Below are 17,934 nucleotides of genomic sequence, written 5' to 3'. Positions count from 1 at the left end.
GCATCGAACCGTGTCGGCGGCTCCTTCCAGGTCCATCTTGGCCTCGAAGTTCGTCAAATGCTCCAAGAGGTCTTTGGTCCCGTCGTATTTCATATTAGTCGGCTTGTCGAAGCCATTCGGGAGTTTGGTTATGAAGATTTTCTTTGTGAATGGGGTGGCTCCCATTATCATGTGCTCGCTCCGTGCCCGTTTGGCCTCTCGATGGTGTCTTCAGTCATCCTTGTCATGTCGGCGTTTCGGGTTCCAAAAAATGCTGCGGTTGTGTCTTTTGTTGTATTGTCGCTAAAGCGACTTGTTGTTCCTGGTTTCGCGGCGAAATCGGGTCCTCGAGGTCACATGGCTTGCGTGCTCGGGTTGGTATTGCACTTTGGACGTGACTCGGCCTTCGAGGTTTTGTACTTTGAGGCATAGTTCTTGGATTATTTGGACCGCCTTTTCTCCCAGGCCGTCGGGTGCTCGTGCTTCAATAGGAGGATGGTTGTCCTCATTTGGTTCTTGCATTGTTGGGCTGGGGTCGGTTGGCGGTGTACAGGGCTTGGTATCCTCTCGTGGGTGGGAGGAATGTTATTCTAGGGTTCGGAGTTGGGCTCCATGTGTGTGAGTCGTGGTGGTGACCGGAAGATTGTTTTGCGGGATTTTCCGTCATGCCACCACGATTTGGCAGTCCCCACAAACAGCGCTAATGTACTAGAAGTCTCTAGTACGGTTTATGAGATGGATTGGGGACTTGTGATTCAGGGCGGTCGTCGGATTATTCGATTGGAGCAATGAGGGTGGTACCTACAAAGACACTCCAACGCTCAAGTCAGAATAGGTCTGAGAGGTATAAGATGTGTAGAATGAATGACGTACTTGAGGGGCCTCTGATTCCCCTTTATATAGCTAGTAGTAATTATCTTTATCTTATCTTATCTGGCTAAGATAAGGAAGGTATTTAAATTTGATATTAGTTAGAGGATGTGGGGTCAGTTTGAGCCCATTAGAAAGGAAAAAAAGGTGTGGGAGGGGGAGGGCGGATTCAGATATTCGGGTTGGAGACTGTTTCGGTACGGGATTCGAGGGTCAAGTCCGTAACACATAATAAATTTCATAAAATACCAACACTTTTTTATTAAAATAACACGTGAATTATTCATCTTATTTAATATATATATTAAAACCTGGTATTTGGTAGATAATAAATTTTATTAGTTGACAAAAAATAAAAAATTGTTAAAATAATATTACTCTTATTTATCTCCTTTATTTTGTTCGGTGGTGCTCTTGGTCTAGGCCTATTGCATCAATCGGTCAGGCGTATCTTGCATTTAATAGGTATGGAAGTTCTACTACTACTCCTTAATTCCTTCTGGCTGCTACTATTTTATACTAACAGTTTTCAATGAATCAATGAATCTCAAAGTAAATTAAAGTGCTATAGAACGACACAAAACTTAGGTCTTATTAGTTTTTATTTTTAGTTTTAGTATTTTTTTTCTTCGTACAAGATTTATTTTCTTACACTGTATATATGTATGAATTAGTAAAAGAAAAGAATGACGTTATTAAAATATAAATAGTAATATCCATTTCATGATTATTATTATTAGGCTAGTAGTTGGAATGATATATAGTTTATTTGTGAATGGACTGTAGGAATCAAAAAGGCAAAAGCAGTTGAAAATGATAAGGAGTTTCCTCTACAAGCTGCGTTTAGTGCAATTTATAAGTTAAACGAAAGAGAGATTACAGCGGGTAGAATACGTGAAGCGATTCTTAAAGCAGCAAAACGAGGAAATCCTGAATTCATAGTGGAAGCAATAAGGATCCATTATCCTTTCTTGTGGAACACAAATGATGAGAATGGAAGGAACATATTCTTTTTGGCTGTTGAATTTCGCCAAGCAGCAGTTCTTAATCTCATCCATGGCCTTGCTATGAAGCATGTATTTGCAAACATGAGAGACAAAGGTGCCAACTGTTTGCTACACATGGCAGGCTTGCCTCCTCCATCATCACATCTTAATCGTATCTCTGGTGCACTTTTACAAATGCAAAGAGAAATGCAATGGTTTAAGGTAGGTATGCTATCTCTTTCAAGGCCAATACAATTCTCTTTCAAAGATACTAAATTCCTGTTCATAATTTTTGAATCATGCTAAAGAAATAATAAGAAAATGTTATCTTATTTAACTTATTATATTTAAAATTATTTATTTATTTTAATAAAGGGTAAGTATTGTTTTGGTCCCTAAAATTTAGAGTTGAAATCAAATTCGTTCCCAACATTATTTTTTATTTAAAATCGTCCCAAACGTTTTATTTCGTATTAAAATCGTTCTTTTAACTTTTTACGGACAAAAATACTCTCTACCACCACCTCCCTTACTCTCACCAAATACTAATAATCAGATTCAAAAATACTAACAATAACACATTATTCAAATTCAGAAACAACATCAAATTCAATAACAAAATCAACACACAACAACAATAAAATCAAAAAACAACAAATCAAAATCAGAATTAGAAACAAAAATAGAAGCAAAAATAGATACAAAAGCAGAAGAAGCAGAAGCAGAAGTTCAAGCAGAAGCCGAAGCAAGAAGCAGAAGCCAAAACAGAAAGCAGAAGCAGAAGCAGAAACGGAGAGATGCAGCGACGAGGCAGCGAGGTGCAGCAGCGAGAACGCAAAGTGGTGGCGAGGTCGGTAACAGCAGCGGCAGTGGCGGAACGCGACGGCGAGATCTCTCCCTGACTCACGTCTCCTTTCTCCCTCGCGAGCTCTGATTCCCAATGACGACGGCTACTCCAAACTTCACCGGTGCCGTCCCCCCTCCCCCCCTTCTCCTTCCCCTTCCTCTTTTTCTTTTTTCCTTGGCGTTCTTTTTTTTTTAAAAAAAAATTATAATTTTTTTATTAAAGTAGGAGTAATTTAGTAATAAAATTAAAAAATTTATTAAAAAATAATTTTAATACGAAATAAACCATTTGTGACGATTTTAAATAAAAAATAACGTTGGGGACGAATTTAATTTTGACCCTAAACTTTAGAAACCAAAACAAGGTAATTACTCCCATGAAGATGCCAAAACATCTTCTCATGATGATCTTTGTTTAAAAGGTGTAACTTATTTATTTTGCAACACTTTAAATAAAAGTAACACTTTTACTTCAAATAAAATCAAATCCTACAATCTATCATTCAATGGTCAAAATGATATATCTTCACATGATGACAATCATTAGATTTTCATTGGAGTAGCCACCCCAAAACAATACTTACCCTTTTATTAATAATTAAATAATACAAAATAAAAAAAATAAATATATTAAAAGTAATAAAAATATTAAATTTATTTAAAAAAAATATTTAAAAATACATAAAAATTTGGAACAAAAATTTTTTCAATTGTCAAAAAAAAAAAAAAGAATAATTCATTACAGAAAAATTTTTTGACGTAAAATTTTTAAATTTTAAGGATCAAAATTTTTATTTTCTTAATCATGCTTTTAAAATACTCCATCAAATTTGATTTCTAAATTACTTTTTTTTAGAAAATATATATTTAATATTTAATTATTTTTGTTATATATATTTTAAATTTATTTGTCATTACTAGAAGAAGTTGTTATCAGTTATATGAACCATCAAATTTCGAATATAATTTTAATAGTTTATCCTATTCTTATTTATTAAATGTTTAATGAAATTCAGTTGTCTAAATAAATAAGCATTATAATTAATAAATAGAAGTAAAAGTAAAAATATTATGAAAAAAATCAACTCATGTATATGCAGGAAGTGGAGAGTATCATACCACATATGAAGAAGGAATATTTGAACAGGGAGAATAAGACACCTAGAGATTTATTTACAGAAAACCATAGGGAATTGTTAAAACAAGGTGAGAAATGGACCAAAGCAAATGCAGGATCTTGTAGTGTTGTAGCAGCTCTTGTAGCCACCATTACATTTGCTGCTGCTTTCACGGTTCCTGGTGGCAATGACCAAAACAAGGGTTATCCGATTTTCTTACATAAAAGCTTATTTGTGTTATTTATGATATCAAATGCAACATCACTTTTCAGTTCCACAACTTCTCTTCTCATATTCCTGGCACTCCTCAATTCTCGCTATGCCGAGGATGATTTTCTCAAGTCATTGCCTTCAAAAATGATCATAGGGCTTTCCACTATGCTCTTTTCTCTAGCCAACATGATGCTGGCATTTTGTGCAGCACTTTTTCTAACGCTTAAAAGCCAAGCATGGATTGTTATTCCTGTAACTTTTCTTGGTTGTGTTCCAGTTATTTTTTACATTTGGTTGCAGTTTCCACTGCTTATTGAGATTATCATATCAACTTATGGACCAGGAATTTTTAATAGAAATGTTAAGCGTTGGCCCTGATTGATGGAGTACAGTTACTTTCATTATGTAATAATAATAAGCTAAGATTTGTGGTGGCAACAAATCAAATTAAGTGCATATATACTCAGTGTACTATATTGGAATTTTGTGTTCTTATTTATTCATGGGAAGTGTAATGATTGATACTCGTTATTAATTTGAATGTGATTATTAATTTGTCTAGTTGTTCCGAATATTATTCAATGCTAGACTCACATAAAAAGTAAGAAGAGTACAAAATATAATCATTAGTGACGGATGATTTTCAACCAAAACTATCAAATTCTCACTAAATAAAATCGGTCGCTAATTAAATTGGTCACTAAATGGTGACCAAATTTTTTGTCGTTGATAACGACTCGACTTTTTTAGTGGTTAAATTAGTCGTTGATCTTAATTTTTTAATTACCTGTTTCTTTTATTAAATTTTATATCTATTTCTTAAACCTTGATTTTTATATATAATTATAGATGAGTTTAGAAAATTTTAAATTAATATGATGATCAAACATTATTAAAATAGTAATTAAAAATTATTAAATTGATTTATGCTTCAAAATTATTTAATTAATAATTTCTATATTACTTGTAGATTTTGGTCATTGGATTTTAAGCAATAAAAAGCCCAAAATATTGACAAAACAATCAGCATTTGATACAAAAATGTTTTCATAATTATGGCTGAATTATTCATATGTTAATTGGGCCAGAAAATCAATATGAAGCTCAATTAATCCTTGCTACAAGATCAACAAGGTTTAGTCCAAAAAATTGAAAAAAAAAAAAGAAAAAAATAGTGCATGCTTTCCACGAATACCCTATCCCCCTCTTTGATGGAATTCAAATTTGATTAAATGAATTTAATGCATGCATTAGTAACAGAAAAAAGAAAATGCAATTGATTTGATTGCATTAATTGATTCCACATGTTACAAGACATGGGGGAAGGGAAGTGATAATGAGCTCATTTTAATTTCTTTTTTTACTTTCATTGAAAGTTTTTCACTTTTCTCTCTCTTCTCTTTCTAGTTTTGGTCACTTCACTAACAGTGAAGAAGCTTAAAGATGCAAGCTATCAGAGGTAGAAGAGAAGTTATGTGCAAGCAAGAGGCCAAGGTGATAATGGCCCTTGCAAAAAGAAGATCAACAGTATGGTGTGGCTAAAATCCTTGTCACAAAAGGTAAGATGTGGTGAGGAAGTCTCAAGATCTCCATACCTAGAAATGGAAGCAATCCATTTCGGTCAGAGAAGAAGATCCCAATGGTATGGCTCGTTTCTACTTTTTGATCATCCATCACAGAAGGTAGCTACTGTAGCTACGTGGAGAAAGAGGCAGAAGTGGAGCAGATGGAGCTGTCAAGAATCAAGCGTTCATCAAGAGTCAGAAATTCTTCTTGAGGACCAAGTCAAGATGGAAAGCTCAGATTGATGAAGCTTGAAGAGATGGGATGAAGAAGAGGTAATTGTATGTTAGTTTTTGCATTCGGTTCCCTCTCTCCTCTCTCTGGCCAAACCGGATTTGATGATTGAAGAAGAAGAAGTTGGCTCAGTTCAACCGTTTCAACCTTGGAGGCTTCCCCTTCTATAATAAGGGTGAACAACCAAAGCTTGAAACAAGGAGAGTAAGCACAGAGTTCTCATAGCTACCCAAGCTAATAGAAGTTCTTCAACTTCAATGTTTTTTATTTTGTATTTTCTTTAAGTTTTGTCTGTCTTGAGTCTCATGGAAAAAAAAAAGGCAAACAGTGTGAGGTTTGTAAGAAAAAGCCAGTGAGCGAAAAAATATAGAGTGTACAAAATTAAAGGAAAAGCCATAGATGTCCTAGAGGTCCTTTGTATATCTGTGTTGTGTATCATAATTTTGTGGGAATCCCCTTGTAAGTTGGGTTAGCACTTAGCAGTTGAAAGCTTGGTAGGTGACTAAGTGAAGTTTAAGGTTGGGGATAGATTCTGAACTTGTTCCGGATAGGAAGGGTAGTTCCTAGGGAGAATTAGTATTTGTAATCTGTATGATTATAGTGAAATTCCATCATTGTTGTGATGGAGACTGAATGTAGGCTACATTGCACTTAGCAGCTGAACCAGGATACTTCTTGGTGTGATTCTCTCTCTCTCTTCTACTCCATTTCTGATTTTGTTGCATAGAAGACAAAATTGAAAAATATATCTTGACTGGTTACAAGACAAAAAGAAAATGTCTCTTGACTAGTTATGAGATAAAAAGAAAAAAATCTCCTAATTAAAGCTATTTCAGAGGGCAAAAAGTAACACTCAATAAAAATGGACTAAGATTCAACCCTCCTTTCTCTTAGCCACTAATTACCATCGATTATAATTCAACAAAAATATAAAAATCATTAAACAGAGATATCATGAAGCTGCACATATACATATACATGATTGTAATGGTTTTGTGTGTGGGGGTTTAATTGCAATTGCTACAACAATTACATATACATGATTGTAATTGTTAAAAGATGTACATATACATCATCGTAAGTGCAATTATCGAGTCCATTATCACTAATACAGTAATAATTATTAAAAAAAATTAAAAAATTATCAAAATTTATTATTTTTTACATCAATTAGTTATTAATATTTAAAAATATAAAATAAAATATTTTGTTGAAGTAATAAAATAAAAAATTAAATTAATAACTAAAAATGATAGCAAAAAACTAAATTATGATGGCGCTCTGACAATTCTCAACTATTATTTACCAAAGATTACAGACCTTACATACAAAAACACATTGCAAGTGAATTATCGAGTGAGCCAGTGCTTATTAGCATTCCTATTAAAGATGCTTGGCCCGAAGGTCGACATTGTGATCTCCACAAAAAGAGGAAACTGCAACCAAATGAAGGAAGCAATTGGAACACAAGCAAGAAAACTTAAAGGTATAACAATCCATGCTTTCCCGTGAAGCATAACAAAGAGCGCCGCAGAAAATGCTACCAACATGGATGCCATGGAGATAAATAAAGTCAGAAGGCCTGTGATAAGCTTCAAAGGTAATGCCTTGAGAAAATCATCTTCAGCATAACGGGAAGTGAGAATGCCTAAGAACATGATTATGGAAGTTGAAGAAGAAAAGAGCGATATTGCATCAGATAATACAAACACCACAAATGCCTTTTTCTTTGAGAAAATAGGGTAACCTGTGGTCTGGTCATTACCACCTGGAACCGTAAATGCGGCAGCAAAAACCACCGTGGCTACAAGAGCTGCTACAAGACTAAAATAAGTGGCTGTTCCTTTCATCCATTTCTCACCTTGTTTCCCCAAATCCTTGTGTTCTTCCGTGAACAATTGTCGAGCAGTTTTTTTGTCATTGTTTAAAGACTCCTTCCTTGAAGCTGGTGTGATACTCTCCACTTCCTTGAACCACTGTAATTCCCTTTGCATTTGTAAAGCGGCACCAGAGATATCATGAAGCTGTGCGCTCGGAGCTAACACTCCTGCCATGTGAAGCAGAGTGTTGCCATTCCTGTCCGTCATTTCAGCAAGTGCATTTTTCCAAACCATACCGTGAATAAGATCAAAAACACTGGCTTGGCGATATTCAACACCGACAAATATAGCATTTCTGGGATTTTCACCTGCCCAGAAAACGTGTGGGTGCTTCTTTATCACTTCCTTGATAAACTCTGGGATCCCCATTTTGGCGGCTTGAATTAGTGCCAGACGTGCTCGACTTTTTTCAAGCTCTTCTTTTCTTAATTCGGATAGTTGTTCACATGCAATCTGTAGAAGCTCACGAGAGTGCTTGTAGGTTACGTTTGATTCATCAACTTTGTATATATTTCGTCTTCCTGTCGTTAAGAATGAAGAGAGAAGCCAGTTCGCCACCCAACAAAAAATCAATGAGTTTGAAAAGGTTAATTAATCAATCAATATATATGGTAATATACTCACTTCTCAAGATCCATCTTTCCCAGCATGTGAGTTGACGCCCACTAGGGAATGCAGAAGGTACACTTGCCAATGCTTCCAAAAATGTTGACCCACCATCCCCTGCTGTTACTGCTAACTTTGGGTAATTACGCAGTAACTTTAGAGCCTCATCTGATTAAACATTATGATTGGATTGAGGTATATGAATTGTTAATAGAAATCCTGTAAGCAGAAAATTTCATGTATATATGTATGTATGTATACAGTGATTACCTAATAATATCTGAGAGGAAAAACACATGCTGAGAACATTAACCCCATTGATTCCCTTTTCAGGTGCTAATTCTTCCGCTGGAATTTCGCGAAAAAGGTAGGCAGCAGTTTCCTTGTTACCAACGCTAAGAGCACGTGTGAGAGGAATCCAATGATCGTTTGAAGGAATTGTAAGCAATTCCCTGTTGCGTTGGACAAGGCATTGTGCCACTCTGACGTCTCTACCGTAAGTAGCTTCATGAAGAGCCGTGAAGCCATGATTGTCTGTCAGTTTAACATCCTCCGTTGACATTAACGGCAACAACCTCTCCAGGATGTGGTGGTGTCCGAATAGAGCTGCCACGTGAAGAGGTCTCTTCCCCTCGTGTGAAATTTTTGCCTTCACTGCTTCCGCCGGTTGCGGATGGTTCTGAATAAATTTCAGAGTTGCATCCCAATTACCAGTGCGCAATGCTGCATATAATGGTGCATACCGTGGATCGTAGTCCTCCACCACTTCCTATTGGAATACAAAATATACATTAAAAATGAGTTAAACAATACAGGTATTTATATACAAGTACATAGTGATGGATTATGCTCATTGATTTTAGTGTGCACATAAGCAATTTTGTATATGGCTTCTTACCAACTAATCAACATATAGGAATTTTCCTTTATTCTGAATTTTTATGTTTAGCCTAGTTCTTCTTTCTTTGCTTATGTTTAGACTGAAATGAAATGCCCTTTCTTCGACAGAGTTTTCAGTTCTTCAATTAATTCTCTTCTCATCATGTGCTTCTAAGGCACAAACAAGCTGATGCTCAATAGCAGCGACTATAAATTATTCAAATTTAGCGGATAAAAAAATACAGATTGTATCTGATCTCCAAATAATTTCATCTACTTTAGTTTATAATTTCACATATTTTAGCAGAGAAATCTTTAACAGAATCAGCACTAAACAATTTTGGCTAATTCTCTCTTGCCTTTTATGTTGGTACTAAACTAAACTTTTAAAGCAAATGTCAAATACCAAAATTTATTATCTTTTGTACCTTTTAAATCAAAAGTTGACTATTTAGCCTTTTTTGTTAAATTAAACACCAAATTTTAAGCATTACAGCAAGCATTAACAGTTTTTTTTTTAAGAAATTTCATATTCATATAAAACCTCTTTTCAAAGTTTGAAGTTTAACGAGTTTGACCTTTGTTCCATAATGATGCTGCAATTTTTCCCAAGCTTCCTTGGCTGTAGTAGCATCCTTAATGCAGGGAAAAATTTCATCTGAAAGTACAGATTGGATGATGAAGAGAGCCTTTGCATCTTTAGAGTAATTTTCTCTCAAAGTTTGTTGTTGCGCCGTGCTCAATTGTGCGTTTGCTGCTGGAACTTCAAAACCATTCTCCACAATTTCCCATAAGTCACTTAGCACTAGGAAGCGTTTCATTTTAATTGCCCAGAAATCATACCTGTCGCCGGAAAAGTTTGGTGCAGCAGGTAAGGAAAGACTAGTGCAAGTCATGATCACCTTGAAGAAATTATCAATGGCTGATCTGCTACCAAAGGATGATATTCTGCCACAATAAAATAGAAAATGCTAGAGAAAAAAAGAGACTATAAAGAATACATATGGAGTCCAAAAATCAGAACAAGAACTTGTTGTCAATCAATACCTGGTAGTATAGAAAGCACTGTGTTTCAGGTCTGGTCAACGCTGAGAGATCTTGAATAGAGTGGTACTGTATCCAGAATTGTTAATTCATTCACCAATCACCACTCCCCAGTCCATAAAACTTGCCACTTTTAATATGGGCCGTTGCGCTGTCATGTCGTGCTCGCATGTGAAAAGCTATATATTTTTCATTTTTTTATCGTACCATACTCGCAGGTCAACTTTCTATAATCAACTGTTGTTTGTCCACTGTTTATAGCCGTGCAGATTTAATATAAAATATTTGAATGGTCGATTTTCTATTTGGTAAGGTGGTGATGTGATATGAAGTTTGGGTGGCGCTACGGTGCATAAACTGGTTGTTTTTTAACGGGGAAGGGGCATTACTGTAAATTAACTTTGAACCTGCAACTGCAAGTCTCTAGCTACCTTCTCCTTCCTCTTGGCTCACTCACATCTGACTTAATTTGGTGTTAAAAATATATTTGTATTGTTGTGGTATTTCTTTCAGATATAGGCACTTAACAGGAAATGTATACTTTGTATGGTTGATCCTATGATATGAGTGCTAAACAAGGAGTATTCTATTTATACATATGGTTAGTCCTGAATGTTTGCTTGATTCCATTATGATTTATACAGCAAATTATATGTCTGTTATGCTTTTATAAAAAATCTATTTCTGTAATATGAAAATGTTGTTCTTGAATAATTGGTTGAATATTCAAATCCTGTATGATTTCATTTTATACAACAAGAAAGGAATAGCACACTGCAAATTTTCCTATAGACTTTTGGACTTCCAGCATGTGCTGTTCCTAACATAGATCATTATCGTATGGCCCAAATTGCATAATAAGGCCATGTATATAGCTTCGAGCTTGTTATCTAATTTCGATCTTTATTCAGGTAATAATGGTGGAGCATGCAATCCAAATGGTATCTATTCCCTCAACCCAAGGCTAAAGCATATTTCTCTCACCGGCTCTTGGATATTATTATAGCCACTGGCCATTTAGATGCGCATTCTTCCCTGCAGCTACACGCATGAATATGCACCATTTAAGTTATATTGATCTATGCATGGTTGATTTTGTTTCTCTAGAGTTTGTATTTGTCGACCTTATTTTTATACTATTGTTATGTAGGATACTCCGTTGATTATTTAACTTTGATCATATTGAAGCTAAATGATTTTTTTTTTAATTTAAATAAGACATTTTAAACCTTAACGACCAAAACAGAATTATGTCCAATCGTAAGAGACCAATTTAATACTTTATCTTTATATATTTTTAATATGCATTATATATTTTATTTCGATAACTATTAATGTGCATTATTACACACTGGATTTTTTTCTCAAGAGGTTTATAGGATCGAGTATCGATATCAAAGCTCGTGTCTTTGGTGCTGGAAGAAGAATATGTCCCAGCATGATCCTCGTTATTAGCTAGGAATTTAGGATGCACTTAATGTTAGGTTCACTCATAGACTCCTTCGATTGGAAGCTTGAAGACATACTATCAAACTCGTTTAATCTGGTCAGTCTACTCGAAAACTCAATCTTTTAGTTATCAACTCGGGTTGAATCATTTATTTATTTTTTTTTTGGTGAGTAGGGTCGAATCATCATTTTTTTTTTTGGGTGACTAGTTAATAATTAACCTAATTAAATTTGGTTAAATTTAATAAAAATTCGTTAAACACAAATAAATCAATCCAGTTAAATATAATAAAATCTGATCAAATTAAATAAAATTATTATTTGTTATACATAATGTTTTTTATAAATATATTATATAAATAAAATAAAATTATATTTATAATTTAAAAAATATTTTTTATTAATATAATTTGTTTTTTATTTTTATGATTATAATTTTTATTTTTATAAATTTTAAAAGTATAATAAATATAAATTAATTGATGAATCATTAAAATTTAAAAATAATAGTTAATTTAATACAAAATAAAATAAAAAAATATATTTATTAAAAAATGAGAAAAAAATAAATTTTATATAATTTTTTTAATTATGATCAAATTAACGAATTCAACCTATGACTCAATAGTTAAATTAATATTCCAGCCCAATAATCTAATAGTTCGATAGATTTGATTACCGATTCAATCAATACAACTAGAGGACATACATGGAGAAAAGGTTTGGGATTACCTTAGAAAAGGCTTAACCCCTTCAAATAGTTCTTGTGCTAATCTAAGTGAGATGCTACGTAGTATCTGTATGGCATTATAAAATTTAATTTAGAGTTTATTTATCGTTTTTTTAGTAGAAAAAAAAAATTTTTTTTTTAAAAATAAGAGCTCAACACAATACAATGGAGCAACAGAACTAACAAACACAACAGCACAAAGAAGCTTAAAAATAGTGATACAACAGCACAAAGAAGAGTCCCCATGTCATCTCAGGCATAGCCATTAACAACCAAAGGGATCTACACCTTTTCATTCGTTGGAACTCATCACCGTCATGTTGAATATTTCTTCCACACCTTTGCTTACATTCTGGAATATTCTTCTATTTCTTTCCAACCAAATGTTTCAGATGATCGCGTAGAAGCATCTCAGTCGTTGCTCTCGATCCTCCTTCCTCCTTGGTTCCTCTGTCCAGCATAAGAAATGTTCTCTCATCGATCCTGGAAAGACCACTGTCGGCATAACATCGATATCCAAGCATTCCAAACCTGCAGGCAAATCCACATCCTAGAAACAGGTGGTGTATATGCTCCACCTCATTATTACAGAAAACACAGATATTATCTTCTTGTCTGATAATTCCAAACCTGCTAAGCCTATCTTTTGTACTCACTCTACCTATCAGGACAAACAAAGTAAACAGTTCCACTCTAGGTGGCACTAAACCTTTCCAGATAGTCTTAGTGAAGCTGTAACTGGTAACCTCCTTTGGGATCATTTCTTCCTGCCAAACTTGCACAAATAAGTTAGTTGAAAAAATACTTTTTCTATCAAATTTTTACATAACTCTATCCTCTCTATTTTGTATTAGTGTCATAAGTCTCAACACCTTGTGTAATTGACTCAGAAGTTCCAACTCCTATTGAAAGAGCTCTCTTCTCCATTGAAAATTCCAAATCCACTCTAACCCGTCCCAAAACCCACAATCTCCTATAACAGATCCACATTGGGTTGAAACCGAGAAAAGCCTGGGGAACCGATCCTTCAATGATCCACAGTATAACCATACATCCTCCCAAAAACGAGTATGCCGTCCATCACCAATCTCCATAGACAAACCTGTAATCATCTTTTCCCTTAAATGTTGATTCGTTATTTGTAACTGGCATATATCCTTCCAGGGGCCTCCTCTAGTAGGTAGTACTTGAGTTAACAGTAGCTCATTAGGATTTAGATTGTTACAGGAGCAGACGACTTTCTTCCACAATGGGCAGTCTTCTTTGGCAAACTGCCACCACCACTTAAATAACATAGCCGTGTTGCGGATCATAGCATCTCCAAATCCCAACCCTCCCAGTTTCTTAGGGGCCTGCACCACTTCCCATTTAACTAATGACATCCCATTACTTCCATCCTCCTTCCTCCAAAGGAACCCTCTCCCTAGGGAGATTAATTTTTCAGCAACCACTTTCGCCATCTTGAATAAACTCAGATAATACACTGGTAGGCTATTTAAAACTGATTTGATCAGCACCAACTTTCCAGTCTTATTAGTACTTTTGCTTTTCATAGGCTGAGCTTCTCCTCCACTTTGTCTATGATGGGCTTCCAGGTTACCAGCCTCGGATTTGCTCCTAAAGGGATTCCCAAGTATTTGACTGGAAGGGAACCTCCCTTGCAACCCAACAAACAGCACATACTTTGGACCCACTGCTGGTCACAGTTTACTGGAATCAAACTCGACTTGTCAAAGTTAATGCTCAGCCCTGACATCAGCTCAAAGCACCTCAAGAGTTGCTTGTAGTTCTTGATAGTCTCCTCTTCTGGTGGGCTAAACAGAATTGTATCATCCGCAAACTGGAGATGCGATAACTCGATACTATCTCTTCCAACTAACAATGGTGATATAAGGCCATTCCTGACCGCCTCTCCAATCATCCGATGTAGCACATCTACAACTAGTACAAACAGGAACGGAGAAAGTGGGTCACCTTGTCTCAAGCCTCTTTCCATTTTGAACGGCTTGGATGACGAACCATTTATCAGGACTGACATAGAAGCTGTCGTCACACCCTCCATAACCCACGATCTCCATCTAAGCCCAAATCCCATCTTCTGCAGTACTAAGTCTACAAAACTCCACTTGACTCTATCATATGCTTTTTGGAAGTCTAACTTGATTATTACGGCCTCCTCCTTCCTCCGCTTAAGCCAGTCTACAATTTCACATGCAATGAGTGTCCCCATCATGTATTTTACTGCCTTTCACAAATGTACTCTGAGTCTCTCCTACTAGCACTGGCATTACTTGTCTCATCCTCCTCACCAATACTTTAGAAATAACCTTGTACACACACCCAACCATACTAATAGGTCGCAGGTCTTTAATCTCCCTTGCCCCAACAAACTTCGGAGCCAGTGCCACCCAAGTGATATTGGATTCCGCCGGTAACCTTGAAGTATGAAAGAACCCGATCACAGCTGCCGTGAATTCCGGCCCTATCTCGTCCCAACACCTCTTAATGAAATTCATGTTATACCCGTCACAGCCTGGTGCCTTAGAGGACTCACAGTCCCACACAGCATCTCTTATCTTCTCAGCCGACGGTAATATTTCCAACTTCACAGCATCATCCTGGCAGATCCTCCCCACCAGACCGTCCCTGAAGCCCACCATAGGAGAGTCTTGCTGCTGATATAAATCCTTATAGAAATCTATAATAGCAATTTTTATCATTGCCTGATTCCTGACATGTCTGCCATTGATTAGCAATGTATCAATCCTATTATTCCTCCTTCTTGCTGAAGCTATATTGTGAAAGTATCTTGTATTTTTGTTCATCTCCTTGACTTGTCGCGATCAGGACATCTGCTTCCAATGAATCTCTTTTCTCACATACCATCTCTCACAGCAAGTGACTAGCGCCTTTCGTCTAGCCTCCATAGTTCCATCATACACTCCATTGCTCACCAAATCATCAATCTTCTTAATTTCTTCCTCAAAGGTCGTAATCTTCTTGTCCATATTACTAAAATTGGCCTTATGCAACCTTCCTAACGGAATCAACAACGCCTTCAATTTATCTGTGAACTGAATCTCCTCCAAACCTCTCCACCCCTCCTTCACCATTTTAAGAAAACCTTCATGTGTAAACCAGGAATCTAAGTTTCTGAAAGGCCTTAGACCTCCCCTCAGTTTTTTGTCTTCTACTATAATAGGACAATGACCTGACAACCCCCTTGGTCTACCTCGTACCCAAGTCTCCGAAAACTCCCCCAACCACTCTAAGCTAACCAAAGCTCTATCAATGCGACTACAAGAGCGTCCCCTAAACCATGTGAATATACGATTAGTGAGCGGCAAGTCCACTAACTCCATATCTTGTATTCAAGCCTTACATTCTTCTGCAGACCGAGGTAAGACCCCAGCACTTTGTCGTTCCTCCACATGTATTATTTCATTGAAATCTCCCATATTACAACTAGTAGAGAAATGTTAAAAGATTTATAATTTTTTTTTGGTTATCAGTCAACTATTAATATTTAAAATTATAAGATAAAATATATTATTAGATTACTAGACTAAAAGAATTATATTAAAAGTATTGAATTAATGGCCAAATAATGACAAAAACAATAAATATTAATGACGCTTAACATTTTTCTTTTCGATATATATGTTACCACTTAAAAAAAAACTATTGTAAAATAATTAATAGAGTTTTAACAGAAAATAAAATACGAAAGAGTAACTAAATAAGTAAATCTCCACCAATTTAAAATTTTTTACCTTACCGTTGTCATCATCAATTCGTCATCATTTTATTTTTAAATAATGATTGGCATACACTTTTAAACCACCATTTCAAAAAGAAAAGTGTTAAAGAGACGAACACTTCTAATAAAAAAAATAAAGATTTAACTAGTATTAATTTAAAAGTAAGGCAAAAAAAAAGTGTTGATCACTTAGAATTTTCTTTTCAAAATCTACATAGTTGGAACTGTATGATTTTGTGTGTGGGAGTTCAATTCTAACTGTTATAACTGGTAATCTTTGATTGTCATACTTTTAGGACATTTGATTGTTGTGGTGTTTTGTTGATTTTTAGCAAATCGAAAGTGGTTCAATTCTAATGGTCTAGGAGCGAAACCTACTCTTCTTTTGTAGGTATCAGTTTTTCTATAAATATATCAAAGGTCCTCGAATTAGACGAGTATTAAAAAGGAAAAAGGGTTTAAAGGGTGTAAAATAAGACTTTTGGAAGATAAACTGACTGAAAGCGAAAAGGTTTGCAATAAATTTAAATAAAGCGATAAAAATGCCTTCGATTGAATCAAAAGACTTTTGACATAAAGATTAAAAGCACTAAAATGTAAATATCACAATGAAATTTAAAGATGTTTTAAAGATAAATTGAACAGGAAAAGTAAAGTTTGCTGAAATTGTAAATTAAAAAGATAAAGACATGAAAAGAACCCTATAGAAATCGAACTCGAACGCAAACTCAGAAATTCACTGGGATATGAGTGTGCTTGAGTGTATTTCTAAAAAAAAGTTCCAACCTTGGTTCCTTAATACTTTCTAATATTTGTATCATTTTTCCATAACCGACCATTAATGACATGATGCCCCCTTGTGTGCAAAAATTTGGGTAACTGTTCCCGCTCTTTTGCCCAAACGTGTGATAGTTACTAAAAATCCCTTTAATTCAAAAAAACCTTCGATCTTCCTCATTCGAGTAGCTATTCAATTTACCATGTCCATCGAATCCATGCCAAATAGTTTTCCACTTGATGCCTTCATGTGCATCCCTTTTGATCTCTACTTCCATTTCGAAACTTTATTAACATCTCGAATCAGCTCAGCCTTCGAATATTATTATTTTTGACTAATAAATTGCTTCCTAAGATTAACGTATTTATTTTTGAAGTTACTGCTCAGAAGACGAAACATTTAATCCTAATTCAGTCTTTAACCATGGTTTAATGGGAATTACCTTAATTGGCCATAATTGCCATTTACTTTCTCCATCAATTTTGACCTGTTTGACACGTCTCCCACGATTCACAGTCTCTCTCTTCACCACTTCGCCTTCTTTGCGATGTTACCTCTTTTTTCTGAATCTTCTCTGTGACAACGGTTAGGAAGCAAACCCTATTTAAATTAAACTCCCCACCATTGTCTTTTTCCTTTATTGAATCTTCGTTCCCTGAAACCTTACATTCTGTTCCATTCCGCAACTGCCATTTTTATCTTTCACTTTCCTCCTTGTTCATCAATGACTTCCTCATCTTCTCAAGCTACTACTCAAGATAAGGACAAGGGTCTAGCAACCCAACAACCGGCTCCTCCGTCTTTGACATCTTGAACCAAATCAATGATGAAATCATTGGAGACCCTCAACTTCAAATTGACGACTCCGGAATTCTTATCCACTTCACTGTAAGTGACGAAACTCACTGTTTCATTAGTCCTATTGACAACTTAGAAAGGGAAAACAAGTGGATTCATTTCTTCCCAAATGCCCAATGGGAAGATTTATTGATTAGTCAA

At 35.3% G+C, this 17,934-nt stretch overlaps 2 protein-coding genes across 3 annotated transcripts; one reads left to right on the top strand and one right to left on the bottom strand.

Moving 5' to 3' along the window:
- Window positions 1–201: 201 nt before the first annotated feature.
- On the top strand, window positions 202–4,390 carry LOC130950102 (ankyrin repeat-containing protein ITN1-like). Its single transcript, XM_057878652.1, has 4 exons — window positions 202–331; window positions 739–888; window positions 1,636–2,057; window positions 3,782–4,390. The coding sequence occupies exons 1-4, from the start codon at window positions 202–204 to the stop codon at window positions 4,388–4,390; spliced, it is 1,311 nt and encodes a 436-aa protein (XP_057734635.1).
- A 2,681-nt stretch (window positions 4,391–7,071) lies between these two features.
- On the bottom strand, window positions 7,072–10,311 carry LOC130947827 (uncharacterized). Of its 2 annotated transcripts, XM_057876548.1 has the most exons (5): window positions 10,222–10,311; window positions 9,753–10,122; window positions 8,566–9,064; window positions 8,314–8,463; window positions 7,072–8,210 (listed from the first exon to the last, which is right to left on the bottom strand). In XM_057876548.1, the coding sequence occupies exons 2-5, from the start codon at window positions 10,068–10,070 to the stop codon at window positions 7,159–7,161; spliced, it is 2,019 nt and encodes a 672-aa protein (XP_057732531.1). In that variant the 5' UTR covers window positions 10,071–10,122; window positions 10,222–10,311; the 3' UTR covers window positions 7,072–7,158. The 2 variants fall into 2 exon arrangements, with proteins under 2 accessions (XP_057732531.1, XP_057732532.1); XM_057876549.1 differs by lacking the exon at window positions 10,222–10,311 and having other exon boundaries at window positions 9,753–10,200.
- Window positions 10,312–17,934: the final 7,623 nt, after the last annotated feature.

The sequence above is a fragment of the Arachis stenosperma genome, chromosome 9 (genome assembly GCF_014773155.1).
Source record: "Arachis stenosperma cultivar V10309 chromosome 9, arast.V10309.gnm1.PFL2, whole genome shotgun sequence".
In the NCBI taxonomy this organism is placed as follows: Eukaryota; Viridiplantae; Streptophyta; class Magnoliopsida; order Fabales; family Fabaceae; genus Arachis; species Arachis stenosperma.
This window is presented reverse-complemented; position numbering and strand designations above follow the sequence as displayed.

What these genes read in the sequence shown, in the direction of transcription:
- LOC130950102 (XM_057878652.1), top strand. Translation starts at nt 202, where the DNA reads ATGGTGTCTTCAGTCATCCTTGTCATGTCGGCGTTTCGGGTTCCAAAA. An exon ending in GGCGAAATCGGGTCCTCGAG is followed by an intron (nt 332 to 738) that starts GTCACATGGCTT and finishes CTTGTGATTCAG; the next exon opens with GGCGGTCGTCGGATTATTCG. An exon ending in GAGAAATGCAATGGTTTAAG is followed by an intron (nt 2,058 to 3,781) that starts GTAGGTATGCTA and finishes ATGTATATGCAG; the next exon opens with GAAGTGGAGAGTATCATACC.
- LOC130947827 (XM_057876548.1), bottom strand. Translation starts at nt 10,070, where the DNA reads ATGACTTGCACTAGTCTTTCCTTACCTGCTGCACCAAACTTTTCCGGC. An exon ending in TTCCTCTCAGATATTATTAG is followed by an intron (nt 8,464 to 8,565) that starts GTAATCACTGTA and finishes ATGTTTAATCAG; the next exon opens with ATGAGGCTCTAAAGTTACTG. An exon ending in GGAAAGATGGATCTTGAGAA is followed by an intron (nt 8,211 to 8,313) that starts GTGAGTATATTA and finishes TCTTAACGACAG; the next exon opens with GAAGACGAAATATATACAAA.